The sequence below is a fragment of the Pelophylax lessonae genome (genome assembly GCF_965119305.1).
Source record: "Pelophylax lessonae genome assembly, chromosome: 4".
NCBI lineage: Eukaryota > Metazoa > Chordata > Amphibia > Anura > Ranidae > Pelophylax > Pelophylax lessonae.
In genome coordinates, this window is record NC_138771.1 from 344,225,606 (window position 1) to 344,252,515 (window position 26,910).

The window sequence follows — 26,910 nt, forward strand, 5'->3', positions numbered from 1 at the left end:
TTATAGATACTGGAAAAGTTGCAAGGACTACATATCCATAAGGAGAATACCCCCAACAATATGAATATTTTAGATTAAAAAGGGAACAAAAAAGAATTCTTCAACTGCAAAAAGCTTCTTTTGTTGTTCAGTTTCTCAAGTAATAATCTTAAAAGGACATGTTTGTGTGACTATGGTTCTGCTTTAGAAAAGTAAGTAAAACTTTTTTTTTTTTTTTTTTGAGGAAAGAAAGCTATTTAAGGTCATTTCTTTGCGACATATTGATAAATATGCTCCCAGTATTTTCATTTGCTAAATTCACATTTGCTGGAATTAGGTTTTTAGCCTATTGAATATTAAATATTTAGATTTTCTTCCTTTTTCTCACTTAAAGATGAAAAAGCTTTTAAGGCACAACTACTAACTTTATATTTTGAACACCCATAGTTTAAAGCACAAAACTGTAAACACTGTAAATGTAAGGTGGGCAGAGATCCTAGTTTTAATTCCAACAAAATTATCTATACAGAATCTATTCGCCTTGCCATATGGGCTAGTTTTCTTTGGATGTTTTGGTATGTGTCCTAATAAACGGGCCATAACATTAATTAAAGTGGTTGGAAAGGCTTGTTTTTTTTGGAAAGGCTTGTTTTTTTTCTCTAAAAATTTCAAACTACTTGACCACCTTGTTTTTAACATGAACTGTTAAGACAGGGTCAATTCAGTTGGTTGCAGGCTGGCTGGTAAGCAAGCTGGGGAATTTTTTTTTTTTTTTTTTTTTTTTAACGTGTCGCGCTTCCATATGCTCCTTGCTGTAAAGCCCAGTTATAGGTTTGGGTGGTTGCCATTTGTTTGAATTGTTGGCGATTTGGTGAGGGGGCACACTGGATACCTTTGCTGCCATTGTGTTGAGTGTCCAGTGTGTCCCTGTACATTTAAGGGGAGGTTACACCCCTTTTTAGGGTGGAACATGTAATATGTTCCCACTTCTGCAGCGTCTCCTCGATCTGCTGCATCAAAGGACAGCAAGCAAGGGATCTTCTCCCCCAGCTTGCTGTTACTATTTTGAAAAAAAAAAAAAAAAAGAACCTTGTCTGAGCAGAAAGATACACGGACAGGTTTGCAGGAGTCCTGCATAGCACCTGCTATCTGCTGATCGCAGGTGCAATGCTTTCCAGGCTCCTACTAAAAAATAAAATAAATAAAAAAAAATAATAAATGCACATCTTTTTACCTACAAAAAGAGATGCATTTATATTTTTTTTTTATAAAAAGGTGAACTTAGACTTTATTCTATCCATTATCATATGTGTACTCCAACTTTGTAGACTCATTATAATTAGGAGTGCAGTACACTGGGGTGCTTTGATGTGACCTCTGCAGCGTACGCATGTATTTTCAAATGTGTGCAAACTAGACTTTTTTAATGCGAACTGTTAAACAAGGTCAATTTGGTTTGTTGCAGGCTGACTGGTAAGTGAGCTGGGAATTTTTGTTTGGGTTTTAACATGTTATACTTACCTGCTCTGTGCAGTAGTACTCCAGAGAACGACCCAAAAGCTCCTTATTTAGGGTCCCCTTTCTGGCGCGCTCCGCTCCTCCTCTTCTGCGTGAGCAACTAGATCCAGCCACTTGCTATAGGAGCACATGTGCGGACTCACTCCCAAGCCGAACTGTGTGCGTCCATAAACACACGGCGCAACTTGGCCCCGCACCCTCCTCAGTGGATTTAATTGACCGCAGCAGGAGCCAATATCTCATCGCTTCCTCTGTGTTTTGTGAGGAGAGAGGGAGAGACACCAGTGCCACAGCAGATGGGCACAGCGCTGGATCCAGACAGGACTTAGGTTAGTATAAGGGGGAGAGGGGGCGATACTACCACTGGGACAATTTAGTTTAATGAAGGGAATGCCTTAAAAAAGGTAAAAATTATTCTGCCTCAATTTATTGAATTAGAAAACGTACATTTTATTTTTTTGCATAGGAGCATGGAAAGTAGGCTCAGTGGACCCCCAATGCAAAGCTCTGGCTTCAGCAGACTATTCTTGCAGCCAATGGTCTGTACCTTGGTATAAACCTTTGGTTACCGGGTTGGAGAAAGTGTGGGGGCATCACTCACTGCTCTTGAGCTCCCCTTTTGAACTACAACTCCCTCTGCCACAGTGGCAGATGGTATCTATAAGTCAGGAGCCAGCCAGAAGCACGGGGCAAGCACTTAAGAGGGTATGTGGCAAGGTTTGAGGGTGGGGAGCTGTGCGCACCGACCAGGTTTCATATTACACCCTAAATATACTTGTAACATGAAACATGCTCAGAAAGGTGAACAGAGGAGAGCTTAATGATCATTTGAGTGGCCACCAGAATAGGAATAGAGGGTAAACCTACATTAAAATTTGTTGTGATCTGGTGCACCTGGTAACACGCCTCTATCCCTACATCAACCAATACATAAAACAGAATACTTTCCCCTTGGGCTTTATATAAAGGAATAGAGGGGAAACCTTTCTCTTGTACGCATTTCAACTAAGAGGGGATTTCCCCCACAATTCAAGAGTCTTGCTGCTAGACATGAATAGGGGACTAAGGCTGTACATGGCTAAGTGCCACTATTAGTGTAAAGTAGCTCATGTGCAGAAATGTAATGTCTCAAACACAGGTAGGGTGAATTCAGGATGTTAGGTCTGTGCATAACTTTACGCTAGCTATGGACAGCTGCCTTTTTCAAATCTATGAGCGGCTGTACCCAGCTCCAAGACACCCCCAGGCACCAGAAACAGGCAGCATATTACTGCACGGGCAAATACAACCCTGTGCACGAAACCTAAAACCTCACAGCAGGAAAAGCATGTTCTTTAAAACAATTTATAGAAGATACCAATACAAAACCAAAAAAAAAAAAAAAAAAAACACTTTCTGAATCTCATGTGCCTAAATGAATACCCTTCTTCCCTAAGACCGTATAGGCACTCATGTTTCTGAAATGTGGATGCAGTAGTTATCTCTCCTCCCCCAGACTATAAAGAACAGCAACACATTGATGAAACCATTCTTATAGTCCTAAAAAGGCATGTTTAGTGCCAGGCCAGTAGGTACTGTGCAATCCAAAAAAGCCCCGAATGGCTCAGGAGAATTGAACATTCAGATTCAAGTGCATATGCATGTTGTATGATTTTTTCACATATGTGTAACTGAATGTATTATTTACAGCGGGTAAAATTACATTTTAGCAACAAATGCTTTTTGTTTTCGTTTAAACATTTTTTTTCTAAGTTGAGCCCCTTTCACGCGGGCGGTGCACCCGACGGACTCAGTTTTGCTCAGCGGGGATCGATCTGCCGATCCCCGCTGAGCAAGTGGATGACAGCTACGTCTTTACTACTTTGCAGAGACGGAGCTGTCAGAGCCCTGCTCTCCTCTATGGGAGAGTTAATGAAAACGGACTGCCTGTCTGTTTTCATCCAATCCTCCAGAGGGATGGAAAAGAGGGTTTCCATTTGTGCTTTTTTTTGTCTTTTTTTTCCTCGGGGCCCTGAAAAGCACTGCACCCACGATCAGCAAATCATGGGTGCAATGTCAGCCACCACTGCACCGTGTAGCCGTCTGCTCGGATCTCTGATATGGGCACAGGCAGACACCTACTGAATGACAGGAAGATTAACTACAGGGTGCTGATGAACCTACAGCGTTCATCAGCACCCTGGTAGTTCATTGAGAACTACAAGTTATCAGCTGCAAAGGCTGACATTACTTGTAGTTCATTAATTCACAGAAACCCCGCACATCCGCACTCTTTCTAAATTCTGTCAGCAGGTGCAGGGAGGAGATCCCAGGGGAGAGCCGGCAGATGCTGAATATGTTTCTTATACTTTAAAATGTTTTTACAAAGACAAAATTCTAAACTTATAAGTAGTTGTGGACCAATATATATTGGATAACAGGACAGTTCTAAGTGATTAACCACTTGGTAACTTGTGAATTTTGTGATAAATCATAGCAAAAAGTGACAGAAAACCACACAGCATGCCCCATCCCCACAACAAAGTAATTGAAAAGGATAATACCAAGAGTTTGGTTGCAGGCTTTTACCTCCTTAATCTCCTTGGGAGGTTCTTCCTTTGGTACCTCTTCTTCGGCCTCCATTGGCTGGGGTTCCTCCACAACTGGTTCAGTCTTAACTGGTTCCTTTACTTTCTCAACTTCTTTATCTAAAGGAAATTGTTAGAATCAGGACTATAACTTCCAAGCAAGAACTTATTGATCTTTTCTAGATATTGCCATGAGCTCCGGAACTTGTAGGCTATTACATGCAATATAATCTTGGTAGATGCTTAGAGAATGAAAGGCCATCAAGCCTGCAGATATTCACAGACCATACGGTATTAAAAACGTTTGCATTCGACTTTAGCATCATAGCATCAAGAAGTACATTATAAAACTGGCAGAATTTTCCACCTCATAGCCTACTATAGAAACCATATTTAAATGCTATTAACAGTGACTAAAGTGAAAAAAATATATAAAAAGCCAAAACTTTGAAGAAGATCATAATTAGCCAATAATGGGAGGAGTGCATACCTTTTTCTTTAAGTTCCTGAGGCTTTTCCCATGTGGACTCCAAAGTGCGATTATTATAATAGTATGTTTTGCCATCAGCAGTTTTATATTCGGACCATTCAGACAACATTGTCGCTCCTGCTAGTGTGGCTGGAGAAGCAGCAAGGGCCACTTGAGGGTGTATCATTGGGACAATTGGAGGAGCAATTCCAGGCAAGACACCTAGAGACATTTTCACTGGATTAATGTGAGAGTTTGTTAGAATGATTAAACAAAGCAATCTTATTTACTTACTTAAAGACCTGTTCTCATGTCTACTTTTCAGCTTAATCTGAACACACAAGAAGCACATCTCATTTTCTATATTATTGAATACATATTATATACACTATTGAAAAGAAATTACTTCATACATGCAAAGACATTTAAGGCTCTGTTCACATACATGCAAGTTGGATGCATAATGTGAATCATATGCAGGGCGGCCGCAGTGCGGTTTTAAAAAGGGTCCTGTGCAATTTTGGGTACAGTTCAGGTGCGATTTTAGGTAAAAGTTGACACCTGAATCGATGACCAGAACCGCACTGCCGCACTGAAACAGCAGACGCATATGTGAACCCAGCCTAAAGGAAACATAAAAGAAATACAATAAGGAAAATGACACTGTAGACTTGTTTTTTTACAGGTGCAATCACTGAGTCTCTCGGATCTGGACTTCACTACCTAGCCCAGTCAGGGCACCCTTTAAAATGCTGTACAATACCAGGGCACCCCATTCTAAAATATATAATACTAAACACGTTTTTTTCATAATGCAGCAACACAAACACAGGACAGCTTAAGTTGGTGTGGATTTAGTCTTGCAAAGTAAATACACCTTTGCACACTGGCAATAGCTAGTATTCCAATTGTTCTCTTCTCCCTCAGTTTCTCTCCTTCATTCAGCTGATATGACCCCAGTGGTATTACAGTGGTATAAGGGAGAGACAAACAAGGCTGCTGTGCAGGTGCACAATGTCCTCTTTACCAACCGATGATGCCATTGGTTGTTAGGACGCCGATGGCTAGAAGGTTGTACTGATGCACAATGAAAACCTGTGGCATTGTGTAACTAAAAGGCAGGCTTGGCCCACCTGCTGGCTTGTATATAATGTTTGAGCAATTTTTAGGTGTTTTGCAAAGACACCCCTGAAGAACAATGGAGGCTGGTTTACACTTTTGCATTCTTTACTTGGCTGACTGCATACTTGGTCTAGGTCAGTGATTCGCCAGGCAGTAAAACTGGAATCAGAATAAAAACAAGAGGATGAGAACCCTGGAATTGCACCTTTAAAAACGCAGTTCTCATATTTTCATCTTCATATGTTTCCTGCAATTTCCACATACTGTCCAAAGACAACACTGTCCATATCAAAGGAATCCTTCATTACATTTGTTTTTACTGTGTCTGATGTTTTCAAATACCAAACCTAATGGTGATAAAGATGATCAATAAATAGGCCTTAAAAATCCTTGGCTTTATTTTAAAGGATAAGTTCACCTTTATAAAAAATAAAATGCACATTTATTGCAGCGAAAGCCTAGAAAGCTTAGCACCTGTGATCAGCAGATCACTCGTGCAAAGCAGGGCTCCAGCAGACTGTCCGTGTAAACTGTCTGCTCGTACCTCCTATGTGTAGGCAGTTACACAATGACAGGAAAAATCAATGAACTACCTAGAATTCTCACAAGTGCCCTGGTAGTTCATTGAGAAGTACAAGCCAACAGCTGCAAAGGCTGTCGGTACTTGTAGTTCATTCATTCACAGAACTCTGTAAGCGGAGCCTCGTGCAGCCATGCCCTTTTCAAGCGGGTGCGGGGAGATTCCTTGCTCCTGTCCCAGGGAGAGGGGAAAATCGGAGAGCGGCTGCAGGAGAGGTAACAATGGGTGTAACGTGTTCCCAAAGGTGAACTTATCCTTTAATGTTTCTGGAAAAATAGGGTCTCTTTAAACTTTTGTGATACATTGCAGTGCATTACGGCACATTAACACATGCTAAACAGCGCATTATTGTATTTTTTTGAGGCAGCCCATTCATTTGATTTGCCTAAAAAGGTACAAAAACAAATGTGTCAAAAGGAACAAACAGAAGCTGCCATTCTCCAGCATCTAGATCACCTTCTAGTTTTGGGCTTAGTGAAGCTGGATAGCTCCAGTGTCACAGAATTAGTATGGGGTTCAGAAGTGAAAATGGCAGTGTCTCATGTATTTTGCTTTTTTGCTGAAATTTCCCTCACAAGTCATATTACTTGGTATATCACGTTACACTCAATGAATCTGAACTTTCAACAAATGTAATTATTCAACTTAAACTCAACCCTTAAAATTGCTAATTTACAGTACATTTGAACAATCTAAAGTCAAGGGTATAATTGTTACCGATAAACAGGTTTACCTTTCATGTACAAGATTACAATTTGGGTACTATACTCAACTTCGCCTATATCTGATCATTTTATTTTAGGATAGAACTCTGGGCTGAACTACTTGCCAAATTTCAATATCTCATGACAACTGGGGGAGATTTTTTCAGGCCATTTCTCTACCCCTCACATAAAGCCATAACAATGTGGTAATTTCCTTGCAGCTTAGTTCCCCAATTGGTGATTTTACATCCATGTTTTCTATAGTGTAGGATGGTTACCACTGGGGGTCTCATCTGATAATATATTTTCAGAAAGCTCTGCTCACTCTAGTGAGGACTGCAAGAGACAGGGGGGAGCTTGCTAATATGAACATGTGTCAACAGAACTGTACTCTTTCTCTGAGAAGTTATGTCCATTATGAAACTGGACATTGGATTTCTAGGTTACATGCACAAGGTAAAACTATTAGTAGGACAGGTAAGCAAAAGACAGGTAAGCAATGCAAAGTTCATTAAGGTGGTAAATGGCTGACCAAGTTTTTGGGTACAAAGTTCAACATTACAAGAAATTCATCAAGAGAACCTAAAGCTGACCTTACAAGGATCAAAATTCAGATGTTTCAATGGGGACAGACAAACTTTTGTTCCACATCTGGCCACCGCAGTTGAACAGAAGTCGATTCACTGATTGACTTCTGTTCAAACAGGGTGGTTGATCAGCGACTGTAGCCAATGGCTACGCACTGATCTGTGTATTCTGACAGTGGGGGGAGTCTCCACACTATCAGAATACAATGGCACAGTGGGGAGGATTGCTACACCCACCTCGAATAGGTGGATGGGAGTAATAGGTTCCGTTTTTTTTCCAGCCCACTGGCTGAATGAAAGAAACTGAACAGTGTGCGGTCAGTTTAACCCCATGACTGGGCTTTAAAATAGTTAGGGAAATAAAACAGAAATGGAGATTGTGGTGTAGAGATTTAATCACCAGGATTTCCCTAGCGATATAAAAAGGCCAGCGTGGTATTCATTTTGCCAATAACCACAACAAATTAAAATAAGCATGGGTAGAGATGACCGCTCATAAAACATTTTATGCAGACCAGGTAGAGATTTCTGTCACAGAGACATTTTTTACTGTGCTGCACAAAGAGGTTTGATCATTGAAGTGTTCATTCATGCAACACCCCTGATTCAGGGCACAGTGAGTGTGATGGAGTGCACTATGCATACCACCATGGCATTGATCAAAAGATCTTCATACAGTTTCGCTGCCTGCACTCTGGTCTGCAGCTGGCCAGTAATCAGATCGATCCCCATAGAACGACATAGGATGGATAACGAATTCTGACTGGCAGCAGAGCAGAGAGCAAACAACAAAATATTTCTTGTTTGAAAAACTGAAAAAAAAAAAAAAAAACTCATTGTCCATGATCAGGAACATAAATTTAATCATAATGCACACCAACATATTCACTGTGGCATGCCTGAACTACTGCTACAACTCATTTGTAAGTGTTTTTTTCACTGAAACACTTGACCTGAATGCCACTTACAACTAGTATAAATTGGGGTGAGATGTAAAAGAACACTAGGTGCAGTATTAGTACCCACATAAGATGGGCATTTAATAGTGCCATTGTACAAAGCAATGCTAGTACTTCTCACGGAGTGTTCTTGCATCAAGTAGTCATTTGGCATCTGAAGGGCATTACACATATGTACTGATTTCCCCTTTCCAATTCTGCACCCACAAAGCTTAAAGTGGTTGTAAACTTCAGACATGAATAATGAACAAAGCATCTCTCTCTATAGTGTGTACTTGTCTCAAAGAAGAGCAAAGTGTCATCTCTCCTGCCCATTTTCTAAAAGCTCAGACAAGATTTATAAATTCTGCACTTTGAAAGGATGTATAGAAGAGAAGACTGCAGATAGACAGGTACACCTTATGTAAAAGGATTTGTTTAATCTCTGTGTATCACATGAGGCCAGTCACTTCACTGGGTGTATGTAAGGGTTTACAACCACTTTAAAAAGAAATCAGTGGGTGCATGGAACAATTTGGCTAAGATGATCAAATTCAATGGATTCTGAGCCAGAGAAAAAGGCCTAGGATACAGTACAAAGATCATCATGCTTTGCAAGTCCAACAGCACAGGCCATGCAGGTCAAATACTACATCATTCCCCAAATTTAATGCAACCAAATATTAAACATAAGCACAAAATGCACTTTTAGAAAGTATTAACAACTACATTTGTTGAGTCAAATTCATTCTTTTTATATTACCAGATGTACTTACATTCATTAGGAGCATCACTATGCACCAATTTTATTGGTATTACTACAGCTAGATTTATGGCAACATCAATCAACATGAAGGGCTCTTTTTGGAGATCACTACGGTGACTTTGTAAATGCAATAGGACACAGAAAACAAAGCAATACATCTAATTAATGTTTAAAAGAAATAGAAAAGCTGCAGGAATATCAATGTACTGCTTCTCTGGTGACTGATGCTGCATAGTTTGGAAGACCTTTGGGACAGAGTTAAATCCTTTACACAATACAGGCAAACAGATATTAGTACACAACAGTTCAATGTACTATAAAAGGGAATGAACTACAAAAGCACAGTCAATTATTAGGACATCTAGAAGCCACATTAAACAATAACTAGACACTGCACTACTGACGGCTGTCAAGACATTAACAACAAAGCACACACATGCATGCAGGCATGACGACGCATCACTAAAAGGAAATAAAACCAAAATTTAAAGCAGTACTGGGATAACAGGAAAACGCGTTGAAGGTTGCTTTAGTTAGGTAATCCTCACATACCTACACACAGTTAATTACCTAATAGGTCATAGAGGTAACTTAGTACTATACTGCTGCAGGGAGGGATAGGATGCAAACAAGACATTTAAAAACACGGGGATAAAAGAAAATACAACAGCATTCACTACCATGCCAACTGTCAAACAAACAAACTGAAACAGTATTAAAGAGTTACCGGTTTTGGTGGTAGCGACTGTCTTTACATACGGGCAGCTGACTATTTGCATCATTGCTACACCTGTAAAATGGATATGCAGACATGTTTGAACACAGCAGGTAGCACTGTGTCTGCTACCACTGGGGCTGGACACTAGAACACAAGAAAGCATCTAAACATTGCCTGCTACTGGAGGGTAGTTTGCTATTGGAAAAAAATAGGAAAACAATAACTATGGAACATTGGAACTTTGTTTTTTGTTTTTTACCGAACCCTCTGCAAACCTCTGATTTTAGGTTAAAGTAGAACTTTACCCATAACTGAATAAAAAAAAAAAAAAAAATGAATGTTCTTTATCAAGGAATATACAGTATCTCACAAGAGTGAGTACACCCCTCAAATTTTTGTAAATATTTTATTCCATCTTTTCATGTGACAACACTGAAGAAATGACACTGCTACAATGTAAAGTATCGAGTGTCTAGCTTGTATAACAGTGTATAAGTGTCAGTTCACACTATGGCGATCCGACTTCGGAGGCGACCTGTGAAGTTGTGTGCACCGCGATTTCGGCACGACTTGCACGGACTTCACATAAATGAAGTCAATGCAAGTCGCTCCGATGTCGCCCCGAAGTAGTACAGGGACAATTTTCTAAGTCGGAACGACTTGGGTCGCTCCTATTAGAACGGTTCCCGTAGCACAGAATGGACCGCGACTTGTCAGGCTGACAGGTCGCCTGACAAGTCGCAGTAGTGTGAACCGGGACTTACAGTGTATAATAGTGTAAATTTGCTGTCCCCTCAAAATAACTCAACACAGCCATTAATGTCTAAACCGCTGGCAAAAAACAATGCTAAAGCCTTTAGCCTTTTTCCTGTTTTTAAAGAAAAACCGGCAAGCTCTATGTATGTCTTTTTGAAAACCAACCATGTAAGTGAAAAACAACATTGCATATAGATTTTGCTGTATCTTTTATAATGTATTTTTCATGCAAATACCATATATTAAGACTATGTATAGTATACATGCTTTCTTAACGCTTACAGATAGGATTCCAGTATCATCCCTGACGAAGAGGTCAAAAACCTTGAAACGCGTCGGTTACTCTGGACCTGTTGGTTGAGTTGGTTCACAACACACATTTTTGCTTGCTCTGTTCTGTTTTTAATGAGTGACAACATCTGTTTTATATTTATTCATATATGTAATAAAATTCTTTGTATATTAATTTTTTTATTTTTTTGCATTTGTGCCTGCAAAGTCCCACCCCTAGGGGAATTCTCTTTGCACTGTTATACAAGCTGTACATTCACTACTTCACATTGTAGCAAAGTGTCATTTCTTCAGTGTTGCCACATGAAAAGTCATAATAAAATATTTACAAAAATGAGGGGTGTACTCACTTTTGTGAGATACTGTACATTCCACATAAATAATTAGGCTACCAACGTTAATGTGTGCTGTAAATTGCCTCCAACAATGCTCCTGTTTCTTCTTACTGGAGGCTGCCATTTTGCTGAAGCCCAGAACAGCAGTAAATCGTAAAGTGGAACTAAACCCATCAATTTAACGGTTTCAAAAAAACAGTTACATTCCTGTAATGCCAGGATTGCTAATTATCAAATTATTTTGCTTTTGTCCTCAACCAAACTGTCAAACCTTCAAATGGCTGGTGTCATAAATGATCACATGTGTAGCATCATGACAGTTACAGATCAAACAGAAGCAGCTTCCTTGGCTTTAAAGGATAGAAGTGTTTAATTACGCTTTAGATCGGCCTGTCAGCAGATTGGCTTCTACAAATTCAGCAGTGCCTAAAAATGGAGAGCAACTGAGCATGTGCAGAGCAGGGTGAGACAGTATTAATGAATAAACAGTGTAGACACTTATTTATAATGCTTTACATAGCTAAACCTGTAAAAGAACTCAGTGAAAAACCAAAGAATTCAGTGCCACTCCAGAAAACCTGAAACCTGCAGAGCTACCATCTATAGCCATGAACAAATTTGTTATTAACACATTCCATGAAAAAAAAAAAAACAAAAAAAAAAACATCCACATTATTCTCTGAAATAACTGAAAATATAACCAGTGTCCATCATTGTTTTTTTTTCATATTTAATAAAAAATAGACTGATTCACAAATGTTTAAAGGGATAGTTCACCTTTACAAAAAAAAACTGCATATGCAGACAAGGGGCATCTGCAGATAAATAACAAACTGTGCAGCTTTGACTAAAGTTAAAAAATGCCTTTGCTATAGGTGTAGGTCATTTACGTACCTCATGAAGCCTGACTGGAAGACATTGCTGTGACAAACACCCATTTGCTGGTATGTTCGTCACGGGTTACTGGAGGAGTGTGGAGGCCAGCCTCCTGCCCACGGACTATGGCCCTGGCTAGTAGGGGAGCGCGGCTCTGGTTGGGGGTGTATGCTGGGGGACCCTTGGAGTACGGTTACTTTGAATTCAAGTCCCTGTCACCCCAAGCGACACGGACTTTGGGCCTAAGCTGCATATGACAACAAAGGACTTCATACCATGAGAGACTAAACAGATGCTAATGACATAAAGACTCAGCTATGGTATACTGGGGGGATGTGAATTGACACTTAAGTTACAATAAGGTGTGTTGAAAATGGAGACGGGCAGTCTGAGAGCCTATGTCTTCTGCTTTCAACTGTTTAGAGGTGGAGTGTGTTCACACTTCTAGGAATGCGTATTCGGCTATGTTTTGGGTTTGTGGTGTAAATTATGATAATGTTGCAGTCTCATTCATCTATTTGTCTCTTTCCAGATGACCAAGGTATGTTAACTATGTTCTGTACGCAACTGCATTTGCATATGATAATGAAATCAAACACGTGAGACTGTATATATTGGAAGTGAGTTGTTGAATAAAGTGTCTTGTTTTACCCTTCATCGAGCTTAGGCTGATGTTTGGGGGGGGGGAATTGAGGAGCCAGGTCACTGCATCACGTTAGATTCTGGAGACCCAAGACAGAAATGCTTGGTCCAAGTATTGGGGATCTGTTACAATTGCTAAGTAAGGCCTAGTTGTTACTGCTCACCTCCACCATCAAAGGGATGATTTTCTTCTGTGATTCAGACCCCCTCACATGCAGTAGCTCTGAGCTAAGAGGTCACTCCAGTAATGGTAGAGGTGAACAGCAATGACTAGGCCTCGCTTACCAACGACCTGAAGTATTCCAGCCAGGCTCTGAGGTATATCATGGCCCATACCTACTCCCTTACCTACATATGCAGTTTTTTGGTAAAGCTGCACTAACCCCATAAAAATCTGATGGTTGGTTTTTGAGTCAATAGAATACCTAAGGTTGTTGTAAATATAAAAACAGTTACTGTCTTTAAGGTATTAAAAATCTGCTTTGTGATGCCTGTGCCCCTCTTCCTCAGAGTAAACTGTCCACGCTAAGCATGGCTGCCGATCCATGCTACCATGCTCAGTTTACGTCGTGTCATCCCGCTCTCATCCCCATGTACATCAGGCACACTGTGCAAGAGCGTGCGTGCCTGTGTAGATCCGCGCCTCCCACCTTAACTGACAACAGATTCCCCTTCAGCCACTCATCCCCTTCCATAGTTAGTGCAAAGCCACACCTCTGCCATCCCTCCTGCCTTGACTGAAGGCAGATTTCCCCTCCCCTCCTCCTTGTGTCGTTATGGCCCACTGAGTAAATGCCCACTGGCAGGTCCGTGCACCCCTCTGGAATCTATAGAGATGTGACCTGCACTTCAGAAGCCAGGGAATGCATTAAAGTAGAACTATAGGCAAAACTTTTTTTCTTAATTTTGGCCAGCGTAAATGGAGGGTTATAAACCATAAGGTTTTTTTTTTTTTTTTGCCATCTGTGTCCCATTAGGGAGAATTACATTACACTTCCTGTCCCATAGCCAAAACAGCAAGTGAGAGGAAATCCCTGCAAATTAAGGGAATCCCTGGGGGACCCCTGGGTCACCATAATTAGTGTCCCTATTTGAAGATGCCCCTTCTATTACTTTTCAGGGAACAACCCAAAATTTGAAATTTTCTCTTACTTTCATTTTTAATGATAATAGTAAACAGAACAGATTGAGAGCTCAAATCTCCCTAATGGGGGCACAGACAGCAATAAAAACTGAGAGGTGTTCTAATCCATCTCCACTCTGTCCAAAAACGCTTGCCTTTAGTTATACTTTAAAGGGAAGCTTTAAAAAAAAAAAAAGTAATGAAAGGCTTACATTTCTCCAAGGAAAACTTTTTTGTAAAGACTGAAGTTCACAATTACTTTTACCACTTTACGACAGCAGCTCCTAGGCAAACCAACGTAGCTCTGATACTCTCGATCTCTCCCTGCTGACAGAGAAGGACAGTCGGCTGATGTAAACACAGCTGTCCGTCCTTCTCCCTGCAATGATCACAGAGACCATGTGATCCTGCTATGTAGGATCGCATGTCTCTGATCATTTCACAAGCCACGCCCCCCCCAGTTATAATCACTCCCCTAGGCATACACTTAACCCCTTGATCACCAACAGGGTTAACCCCTTCCCTGCCAATGGCATTATTACAGTAACAGTGCATATTTTTAGCACTGATTACTGTAGTAATGTCACTGGTACCCCCAAAAGTGTCAAAAATGTCAGTCAAGGGTCCGATCTGTCCGCCGCAATGTTGCAGTCCCTCAAAAAAAAAAAAGGCAGATTGCTGCCCTTACTAGTAAAAAAAAAAAAAAAAAATACGCCGAAAAGGCGTTTGACCGGGTGAACTGGGATTTCCTTATGGGAACCATGGAGCACATAGGATTGGGTCAGCGTATGTTGTCCTGGATACGTGTGATCTACTCCCACCCCTCGGCTTGTGTTAAGATCAACGGCCTGCTTTCCAGCCCGTTTATGATCACTAATGGGACCCGGCAGGGCTGCCCTCTGTCGCCCCTGATTTTTGTTTTGACACTAGAGCCCTTTTTGCGTTCAATCAGAGCCAATGCTGACGTGACTGGATTGGACATCTCCCCACTACTTGCCCCAAAGGTGGCGGCGTACGCCGATGATCTCCTCTTTTTCCTTACTAACCCTCTTCTATCCTTGCCCAATCTTATGAGGGAGTTCCGTACCTACGAAGCTCTATCGTCTTATAAGATTAATCATCAGAAGTCGGAGGCCCTGCCAGTGGCGATGCCTCCGACCTTATCGAACCTTCTTAGGATGGACTTCCCATTTAAATGGAGCTCCTCCCATATAAAATATCTCGGGATCTTCCTCCCCAACTGTCCGGACCGCATTTTTGACTGCAACTTCCCTCCTCTCCTCTCCCGTGTAAGGAAGGACCTGGAGGGGTGGCAGAAGGGGATGTTCTCGTGGTTTGGGAGGTGTAACATTATCAAAATGAATGTCATGCCACGTCTGCTCTATGTGTTGCAAGCCCTCCCCGTTGCTGTCCCTCCAGCCTTCCTGCCCAAAATAAACGAAACCTTCCGTAAGTTCCTTTGGGTGAGGGGGCCTCCCCGCCTTGCACTGCAGGTTCTCCGTATGCCCAAGCTCTGCGGAGGCATGGCCTTCCCGGATGCGACGGTGTACTACGCTGCCTGCCACCTCACCAGAATTGTCGACTGGCACGTTCATGGCCACCTGAAACAATGGATTAGGATTGAACGGAGTCCTGGGGATCCCCCTCCGGAATCCCTCTTGTGGGGCGCATCGGACCTACCGAAACATGTGTCGGATCACCCGACTGTGGGGGCCACCTTGAGAATTGGTCGTAAGATCTGCGGAGAGGGCTTGATTTCTTCGCTCCCTTCCCCTCTGTTCCCGGTGCTCGATAACCAGAACTTCTCCCCTGGCCAGACAGATCACGGTTTCCGCCTCTTGAAGTCTAGCGGATTCCATCAGGCCAGACACTTCATCATCCAGGGGAGGTGGGTCCCGCGACAGACTCTATTTTCCAGTAGGTCTTTTGCCGTTCTGTCTTTCTGGCAGAAAGTGCAGCTGGCGCACTTTTTACAGTCCCTCCCACCTGCGTCCTCCTTTGACAGGCGCCTGCTGCCTTTCGAGGAACTGTGTGCATCAGACTCTCCGTTGCGACATACCGTCTCTTTGATCTATCGCCTTCTGACGGGGCCTGAGCCCTCCGCCCGACCCCTGTTTCTCACCCGCTGGGAACGAGACCTGGGCCTTTCCTTCTCCGACCACCAGGTGGATCGTATTTTCTTTTTTACGTATAAGACGTCCACCTGTTCCAAATATCAGGAAGCGGGCTACAAATTGTTGACCAGGTGGTATTATACCCCGGCCAGGTTACACAGAATATTCCCTTCTTGTTCTGATCTCTGCTGGAGATGTGGGGAGGAGGTGGGCTCTCTTCTCCACATTTTCTGGTCCTGCAACCGTTTACAGCCCTTTTGGGCGGAGGTCTTGCGCATTGCCCAAAAGTTCACAGACCATGCTCTTACTTTAGACCCTGCTCTCATCCTCCTTCACCACAACAGTTTCCCACGAGCATCCTACAGGAACTCCATCTTGCCGTTCCTCTTTACGGCGGCTAAAAGTTGTATCCCTCTTCTCTGGAAGCAGTCGCAGCCTCCCACGGTGGCTATGTGGCTGCGGAAAGTGGCCAGTATCAATGAGATGGAAGATCTTGTGGCTACCGAACGGGGCACGAGGGAGAAGTTCCTCAAAAGATGGTACTACTGGCATGAATTCAGCTTTTCCGCAGAATACAAGGACTTGGTGGTCTAGCTTGATACCTGCGGACTGGGTGGTCATCTCTCTCCTTATCCTTCCCTCCCCCCAGTCCCCCCCCTTCCTTTTCCCCCCCTTTTTATTTCTACCACCCCCCTCTACTGTCACTGCCTTTTTCCCTCTCACCCTGTGGGTTTGTCCCACCTTCTCAGTAAAAAGAAATGGGAGAGGCGGGAGCATAGGATTTGTTACACTTTTTCTTTTATTTATCGGTCTCTTCTTACGGGCACTCGTACCTGGGTCCTCCCTGATAGACTGCGGGGGGGTTGGGCCTGCTGGGGTGTTTCCTCCTCGCCTCGGTATCCCGGCCACATGGGAGATGCCGGTGGGGGGGAGGGGGGGCCTCTCTGGGGGCCTGGCCTTCCGTGGCACCTTGATGTGATGTCTTCTTCCACTGCTCTCCTGTTCGGACGTTGTATATTAGGTGTTTGCTAGCACTCATTCTGGATCTGAGTTGTGTCTAGAACTATGTATATGATCCTGTATTGTTGATCTTGACTCCAATGTATGCCTTTTCCTCTCCCAATAAACGTTGAATTTAAAAAAAAAAAATAATAATAAAAACAACATAAATCTTTCCCGTAGTTCGTAGACGCAATAACTTTTGCGCAAACCAATCAAAATATGCTTATTGCAATTTTTTTTACCAAAAATATGTAGCAGAAAACAAATTGGCCTAAAATGTTAAAAAATTTAATTTTTACATTTTTTTTTTGAGAATGTCATAAAAGAATGTGAAAAATATTTTTTTTAAATTGTCGCTCTTTTTGTTTATAGCGCAAAAAATGTTGGGGTACAGTGTGGCATTACTGCGCAATTGTCCTTTAAATAAACACAGTGCCGAATTGCAAAATAGGGCATGGTAATTAAGGGGGGAAATCATCCAGTCTTAAAGTGGTTAAAATGAGATAAATGAAAATGACATGGACAAAAATGATGGGACCTTTAACATAATTTTATATTATAACAGTGTTTCATCTGTGTACACAGAGCTGATGTGACTTGCCAAAATTCTTTAGTTTTGTCTTAACTGTCTAAAGCAGGCATGTCCAACCTGCGGCCCGAAACCACAGGCAATGCGGCCAAATGCCCCCTGACAATTTTTTATTTTGCTGGGGAGGAAGGAAGTCGAGTTGGGGATATAGCCACAGCGGCTTCCAACTAACTGTAGGCAGAGGCTGCCTCGGAGGGGATCATCCACTAGTTGTGTTAAATTAGTGCTGGGGGGGGGGGGCGTTTTATTACTTATATACCTTAACTATAGCATATATTTTATATGCGGCCTGAGAAAATTTCTCTACACTCAATGTGGCCCAGAGAAGCCAGAAGGTTGGACACCCATGGTCTAAAGGGAATTCTCCCAGGAATATTATGGCTGGCCGCTATGCATTTTACCAAATTCCAGTCTGGATTTTTTTATATTTTTCCTTCAACAGTGGAGTCCCCCTGGTTTCTGTTCCTTTAAGTGCAGTCAAAAAAACAAAAAAAACACAACAGGCAGTGCAATTATAGTAGATCTTCGGGTTCTGGTAAAGTTTAAATGGTTTGTTTGGAACAGGCTGGTGCAAACAAAGGATTTACTTCACTAACAGGTGAGGTGACTGTGTGCGAGCCGTACAACAGCTACATCCAGTATACAGCTGTGTCCCGGCAGTGGGACATGAACGTCCCGTCCCTTTCTCAGAACAAAAATCGGGTCCGGCTGAGTGATGCTTAGCCATTCACAGTGAGCTTTATATTCTATGAATGCAGTCACTGCATCTGCTAGTGAAGGAAACAGTTTGTTTGAACCAGCTTAGTCTAAACCAGGGTTTGACAAATCCCAGGTGCCAGGTTGCCGTGGCAAGTAGAAGATGTGGCCTGGCGCCCGGGCTGTTGTCAGCCCCAGAGGCTAGCATGTGGGGGCAAAGATGGGCGCAACATTGAAGGGGGAGCGGGAGGTGTCCTGAGTGTTTTCTAAAGCCTGGGGTGGAGAGGGACTGTAAAAGGGCGCGTTAATGCAAATGCGGAGCTGTAGGGTAGTAGGAGTGGGTCGGAGGAGCGACGCTGACAGGGGTGGGGTGGAGCCCCTGGCATGAAGAGCTCCCTGTACGCGTCTCTCCTCCCTCCTGCTTGCTGCAGGTTGTACAACGAGCTGTCCAGGGAGACTTCCTGCAGCAGGAACTAGCGACTCTAAAAATGGGCACAGCAATGGCCCTGAACCAGACACCACCTCGCAAGGGATTCCCCTGCTCTTGGCTCTGTCCCTAACCAGTCGAGTCTGAGCAACCTGTGACCTGCTACTTCCTGGACAGCCGGTGTGGCCACCTAACACTGCCCATCAGTGCAGCCTTCTCAGTGTCCCATCAGTGCAGCCTCATCACTGCACGTTAATGAAGAAAAAAAAATTACTAATTTGCAAAATTTTTCAACAGAAATTAAAGTTTGTTTCCAAAATGTTCGGTCTTTCTTCATGTATTTAGCAAAAAAATAAAAACCGCAGTGATGATTAAACACCAGAAGAAAGCTCGGTCTCCAAAAAATGATAAAACTTTCATATGGGTACAATGTTGCATGAGCGCGCAATTATCATTGAAAATGTGACAGCGTGGAAAGCTAACAATTCGCCTGGGCAGGGAGGTGGTGAAAGTGACCAGTAGGCAAAAAAGTTTAAAAAAAACTGGCTTTTAACTTTTTTAGCTGGCTCCTAGATTCAAATATTTGTCAAGCCCTGGTCTAAACTATTTAAAACTTCACATGAAGATCTACTCTGAACACTGATGTACCTTCACCTTGGAGTTTAGCTTGCATCTTTGAAAGCTTTCCTTGGTCATTTGTCTACTATTCACACTATACTATTGTTCAATCTGGTTAATTTGCCTTTTGTGGCCATGTCCAGGAAGGTTAGCTATACACTTCAATTGACCTGAAACTTCTTAATATTTGCAGTCACAGGACAAATCAAGCCATTTGAAGATGGCTTTATAGACTTTACCATGTTGGTCTACAATTTTCTTTCTGACCTACTCAGACAACTTTCTCCTCTGCTTTCTCTGGTCCTTGTTAAATATGTTGACTACTTTTCGCACTTAACCACTTAAGCCCCGGAAGATTTTACCCCCTTCCTGACCATTTTGCGATTCGGCACTGTGTGACTTTAACAGGCAATTGCACGGTCGTGCGAAGCTGTACCTAAAGGAAGTCAAATTCGTTTTTTTTCCCACAAACAGCTTTCTTTTGGCGGTATTTGATCACCTGTGCGATTTTTTGATCAGGCGCTATAAACAAAAAAAGAGTGACAATTTTGCAAAAATAACAATATTTTTCACATTTTTTTATAGGAAATTCCCCCCCCAAAAAAATGTAAAAATCAAATTTTTTTTAACATTTTAGGCAAATTTGTTTTCTGCTACATGTTTAGTTATAAAAAAAAAAAAAAAAAATCGCAATAAGCGTATTTTGATTGGTTTGCGCACAAGTTATTGCATTTACTAACTAAAGGAAAGATTTGTCATTTTTTTTTTTTTTTAATGAGTAATGGCGGCGATCTGCGTTTTTTTTTTTACGGGACTGCGACATTGCGGCGGACAGATCGGACCCTTGACTGACATTTTTGACACTTTTGGGGGTACCAGTGACATTACTACAGTAATCAGTGCTATACATATGCACTGTTAATGTAAAAATGACACTGGCAGGGAAGGGGTTAACTTTATTGGAAAAGGAGGGGTTAAATGTGTCCCTAGGGGCGTGCTTCTAACTGTTATGGGATGTGGCTATTTGTGTAACTGCAGAGATATACGATCCTACTTAGCAGGACCGTATGATCTCTGCACTTACACAGGAGAGAATGACAGGTGGATTTGTTTACATTAGCCGCCTGCCTTTCTCCTTCTGTACTGGACGATCGCGAGTGACCGGCGGACATCAGGTCCACCGGTCACACGCGCAGGGATCACTGAACTAGCGGGGGTAGAGGCAGTCTAAGCGCCTCTACTGAACGCAGAAGAATCGCATTCAGGAGAGGAGCTTTTGAACATAAAAAATGGCACACCCCCCCTAAATGATAGGAGCGTTTAGCACTTTAGCGTTATTCATTTCAATGGTCAGATTAAATTCTAATTCTGGCCAATGAAAACATTTTCCAAACACCAAATGCTGCCAAACTCTGCTTAACCATTTAAGGAGCAGGCCTATTTCTGACACTTGTTATTTACAAGTTAAAATCAGTATTTTTTTGCTATCAAACTACTTAGAACCCCCAAACATTATATATTTTTTAGCAGAGACCCTTGAGAATAAAAATGGAGATCGTTGCAATACTTTGTCACGCCGTATTTGCGCAGTGGCCTTACAAATGCAATTTTTTGGGAAAAAATACACTTTTTTGAATAAAACAACAGTAAAGTTAGCCCAATTTTTTCTACATTTTGAAAGAAAGTTACGTCGAGTAAATAGATACCCAAAATGTCATGCTTCAAAATTGCACACGCTCGTGGAATAGCGGAAACCTTGTTACTTAAAAATCTCCCCAGGCGACACATTAAAAATTTCTACGGATTTTTAATTTTTTTTATTTTTACATCTCTTTAAAAAAAATTTTTGATTACTTTTACTGCAATTACAAGGAATTTAAACATCCCTTGTAATAGAAATAAGCAGGATAGGTCCTCTTTAATGTGAGATCTGGGGCCAAAAAGACCTGAGATCTCACATCTACACTAAAAAAGCAAAAAAAGAGGAAGCGACGTATGACATCGTTCCGGCCCTCCAAAGCCATAGTGTCAAGCGGGGGCCATCTTGCCCTCACTCGACTTCCTGCCTGGGACACGGAGCACCAGCCATGGACCTGAGAAGAAGGGGACCTGGGCTGCCCTGTGCAAAACCATTGCATAGAGGAGGCAAGTAAAACAGGGTTGTTATTTTAATAGAAAAAAAAAAACGGCACTTTACAATTACTTTAACGTTCATTACCAGATTTGTATATTTAAAAAAAATTTCTGAAAAATAACCTATAGCCTAGTGACACCTGCATTCTTTTCTCTTCAGGCTTTCTTTTAAGGACGTGTGGACTATGTAGCTTTGTTAGAGGACTAAAGCCTGTGTCACCAAGGCTTCATGGTAAATGTTTTTTCTCCTGAAAGGAGGAAAAAGGAAAAAAAAAAAAATAGTCTTTAAAAACGAAAAACTCACCTAAGCTGCATTTTTTCAAACCAGTTTAGGCAAGTTAACCAGTTCCGGACCGCCTGCCGCAATTTTACGTCGGTATTTTGACGTTAAATACCGGTGGTATGGCAGATAGCTGCCACAACCCTGGTATTTTCGTTACAGGGCGGGCGGTCCTCTAAACACATAAAAGTGGTCCCAGCGGCAGATTCGCCACAGGATCATTTTTATAGGAGAGGGCACCTCTCCCGCCGCTTCCCGGTCGTTTTCCCCGCTTACTGGAGCCGTCGGTAGCGGGGAAAATGATCCGGTCCTTTCCCCTCTTAGGCAGGAAGTCGAGTGAGGGCAAACTGGCCCCCACCCATGCTTGGTTCTAGGTAGGGACAGCATGTGACTCGCTACCTTTCTTCCCATGATGCAGCACTGCTTTCCCTTGTAGCCATTTGACAGGCACCAGGGTTGTCATGTGGGAACCCAGTATAACCAATATAGCTTGGAGCTTACACAATGCATCCCCTCTTTTGCTTCCATGGGTGAACGAAATAGTGGGGAGACAATGACTTTGCTTTTACACAGAGGAGCTGGAGCTTTGCAGTCATGCGACTGTAGAAAAAGGTGGAGGGTGCAGGGTATTTAAGCTGAAATGTATGCAAGGCAATGGGGAGGCAACTTTTGTAAAGTTGATTTGTTACCCATGAAGAGAAAAGGCATTATTGGGGCACTTTGCAAGAAAGTGTCTATGTACAGGCATAAATAGATGCCTAGTGTCATGCCTTTGTCACCAGTGCATGGTTACTTTCCTCAGGTTTGTGATGAAGCAGAACCTCGGGCAAACAGCTGAAAAAACTGTTAAAACACATTTATTTTTTATTACCAATTTATATTGTGCCAACCTCTTTACCAAAGAGATCACGAGAAAAGGAAATGAGTCACGCGTGAGCTAAATAGGATATGTTTAAACAAAGAGTTGGATATTGTAGCTATAACCACTGAGAAAGAAAGAAAGAAAAAAAAAAAAAAAATCACAAAAAAATGGAATTTGGAAAACGCAGAAAGAGGTTATTTCTCAGTCCTTTTGATAGCCAATATATTAAACAATCATTGTACTTAATTACATTACTGAACTTGCGCAAACATGATAGAACACTGCCACCTCCAGTCACTAAGCGTTATTACAAGATAAGGAGGTCAGTTTATTAAGCTGTGATTTTAACCTTTTTTTGTTTTGTGATTTGACCGCATAATCGTTTAAGGGCATACAAAAATATTACTTAGGTGTGCAGCCTATAGAACATAGTTGCCTACTACTTGTAGTTTCTTGTTTTTCTCATGAATCACTATTTTTGGGTCCACTGCTCCTCCTCTGTTGCCCTTCATTTGACAAAAGCTACAAGTCCATACCTAATTTTTCTGCTCAAGTCTTGAATATAATTTTTAAGACTTCTTTCCTGGTATAATTGCAATTGTTACCATGATGTAATTTACCAAAATGCTATAGTCTTTTCCTGAAATCATATAGGTCCGAAATAGATATGAAGTGCTCTCATTGAAGATGTTTCACTCTATTTAGTCTACTTATTCATGCAAGTTTGACCTGACTGAATACACCAATATAACTTTTTTTAGTTTGTTTTTAAAGTAGGGAAGAGTTTAACCACTGAACTACCAGCCTGTATTACACTGCCATTACCAGGCAATTTTTCAGTTTTCAGGGCTGTGTTAGTTTGACTGACATTTACGCTATCAAAGCAACACTGTACTCAAATTAATTTTATATCTTTTTTTTTTTTTTGGCCAGAGAGCTTTCTTTTGACCACTTTTTTTTAATTTTATTTTTCACTTTAAAAAAGAGAAACAAAATGAAAAAAAAACGCAATAGTATGAAAACGCCTGAAAAGATCCTTTTTGGAAAGTAGTCGCCCCAAGCTGATCTAATTTTTGCCACAGTTTTTGGGAAATCAAGAAACCTGCCAGTATTGAGGGGGTTAAACATGGAGCTTGAGAATGGTGCATTAGATACCCTAATGTACAGGTCATACACAGAGGGAGGGGAAAGTGAACAGGTTAATGTGCTGGTCACATGCAGTGGCAGGATGGACCTGAAGGGTTTAATATTCAGGTAAGCAGGGTAAGTGATGTGAAAGGGTTAATATACAGGTCACATGGAAAAAGTATGTATAGGCGAGGACATGAAAGGGTTAAAAAAAACCCAACCGGATCACCGTCACCGAAACAGAATTAATTAGGATGGGTTCACCAGCTGTTTCCCTGCATCCAACTTGCATGACAGGGGAGTGTGACCAGCTCTTAATGGAGGTGGTTCACACAGCCCCGGGGCAGCTGTGGTCCGTATTTGGAAAGGGTCCTTATCTTTGGTTCTGAAACAGGTGCGAGTTCAGGCAAAAATTCGTACCCGAGTCGCATCTGATTCGGTGAACAGGAACGCATCAGACCCCATACTGCGAACCGCGGCTGTAGCATGTGTGAACCAAGCCTTAATCTGCAGCTGCAGATCTATTCATTCTGTCTATTCACAAGTACCTGATCTCTCTCCTTCCCTTGTTGTAAGGGGAAGGGGAGGGATCAACACTGTGAACAATACTATTTGATCACTGTGATGACCAATGATCACATGGTACCCAGCTTGGTACTGTGTCTTTGTGTACCAAGCCATCTAACCACAGCTCGGTACACATCAATTGCCAGACGCATCAGCCATGTTTATGAGCGGCACTGGGTAAATATAGGGCCATCGTTCCAAAGACGCAACACGATGGAAAAAGGGTTAAGCCCCATCTATTTTTTTGCTGCCTGGGTGATTTTTCCACACTTCGTGTTCTGGAATTGGTACAGGAAACAACAGGGAACTTCTTAAAAGAGAATTACCATCTTAGAAAGTTGTCATGGTAATGTGTATTCTAATCATCAGTATTTTCCCTCACTTATTGCCCTGGAGACAACTTAAATGTTTGCATTTCCCATTAGTATCTGTCGCAGTGACAAAGGACACCAGGGCAAAGAAGGTGAATCTCCTCAGCAAACACACAGACAATAAAAACCTGAGAGGGGTTATAAATAAATACCTTTACATACATTTAGCCAGAAATAGTAAAATGTTATGATTCAAACAGTCATGCAATAATTTAAGAATTTCCATTTCCATACAAAATATTGAAAAAAAAAAAATCAAATATAAAATGGAAGTGGTAAAATTCAACTATGCAATACAATCTTCATTAAATAGAAAAAAAAAAAAATACATAAAAATTAAATAATGCACAGTAATGAAAATACCCCATGTGTTTTGCTTTAGCGAACTGACTGTAAATTTAAAGTGGAACTGCAGGAAAATAGCACCAATGATTAACAGCCTATGATTGGATGGCTGCTCTTAAATGTAAAAATACCAGTTTAATTCAGTGCAGATACACACCTCTCTTCCTGCTTTACGATCGACAAATCTGGTTGCTGTACAGTGTGCTGGTGTGTTGTTCATCCGCTCCTCCCTTCCTCTCCCCTCATGGATTCACAAAATGGACAGAAACCGAATACAAGGCACTCTTTGAATGGACAAGAGAAGAACAAATCCTTGTCTATTCTGTGAAAGGAATGCAAGTTTTTGGTGAAGGGATAAGAGCAGAGGGGACGACCTGATCCTCACACTGTGCTATAGATGGAATGGTCAGTCACAGCGCTGGAAGAGTATCTTGCATGAATGAAACTGTTATGTTTACAGCAAGTAGCTGCCATTGAGATATAGGATACTAGTCAGAGGTAACTTATTTTGTGTATTTTCCCCAAAAAATGTTTTTCTTCCAGGAGTTCAACTTTAACTTCTACAGACACCATGCAATGCAAGTTGATGAAACCATGAAGCATATCAAAAAGTTCCCTCAAAAAAACACATTTTAAAAGAGAACACAAGTGTATAAAACCATTGGACAAATATGGAAACTATCTTCAAATACCACATGCATTGTCCTGGCCATTCACAGAAATATAAAACACACAGATTTTTTGTATGTCAGTGCAAATGAAGCTTAAATGGTTAAAATTAAACCAGAAGGTAGAAAAACAGCATAACTCTCCAGAAACAGTCAACTTTCTACAACTATGTATAGGTTTACTGTTACTCTAGAGTATACAAATTACTGTATATTAGTACCCTATTCTGTGCTGAGGTCATAGCTAAAATAATGAAAGATTTATACTATACCTGGCAGTGGTATAGGCATGCCTGGAAGAGGAACTCGGAATGGGGGTACCATAACTGGAGGGAAAGCTGGGATCGCTGCTGTAGGCTGCGACAAGGCATGAGAAACCGTTGGTGGCAATGCCTGGGTAAGAGCTTGAGGCAGAGCTTGCACTGATGAGACTGTGGGCAGAGATGGTGCCATACTGACCGAGGAACTGACTGAGGATGAGGTGGTCACAGAAACAGTCTGGGTTTGCTCAGGAGCAGATGAACCTGTTAGGAAGCAGTACATGGTTTGTGAATACTGAACACTCTGAAATGACAAAGGCACTGCAAGGTGTAATAAAGATATGATGAAATGGTTTCAAATATAATTAATCCTAGTTATATTTTAAAGTTATTGTATGTGACAATGTATGTATACCATATACCATAAAAAAGGTATAGCACAAAGTTTTTTTTTTTTTTTTACAGTACAAGAAATTTCTAAAAGTTACAAAAATTAATGTCTATTCAGATATGCGTATCTGTTCTGATATAAGCATCAACTGCTACATGACAGACATACAAGTAGCTTGAGAAGTTGTTCATTTTTTCTTTTTGTGGTCAGCTTAAAAGACTGACAAACACGAGTTTTTTAGTGACACATACATTATCTTAGAAAATCACAAAAAGCTAGTCATTCTATTAACCACTTTAAGACCGCCCCCATAGCAGTTTTACTGCTACAGGGCAGCTCTCCTGGGCAGAATCTGGTAAATGTCCACCGGCACCTGCCGATCGCCCAAATGGGGATCTGCCTATGTAAACAAGGTGGATCTCAATTCTGACAGGGGCATGGATATTTAGGTGTTCCTGTAAAGCAGGGAACAAAATCAATCTCTTCCC

General features: G+C 41.6%; 1 protein-coding gene across 7 annotated transcripts in view; it reads right to left on the reverse strand.

The window, feature by feature from the left end:
• Positions 1-26,910, reverse strand: part of TCERG1 (transcription elongation regulator 1) — a 192,132-nt gene that overhangs the window by 123,299 nt on the left and 41,923 nt on the right. For 4 of the 7 annotated variants that reach the window (XM_082253129.1, XM_082253128.1, XM_082253125.1 and 1 more), the window contains exons 6-9: positions 26,044-26,295; positions 9,958-10,020; positions 4,555-4,770; positions 4,066-4,184 (exon numbers count right to left, since the gene is read on the reverse strand). In XM_082253129.1, coding sequence (XP_082109255.1) covers positions 4,066-4,184; positions 4,555-4,770; positions 9,958-10,020; positions 26,044-26,295 — 650 coding nt within the window. The remainder of the gene's footprint in view (positions 1-4,065; positions 4,185-4,554; positions 4,771-9,957; positions 10,021-26,043; positions 26,296-26,910) is intronic. The other 3 variants (XM_082253123.1, XM_082253127.1, XM_082253126.1) reach the window with 3 other exon arrangements.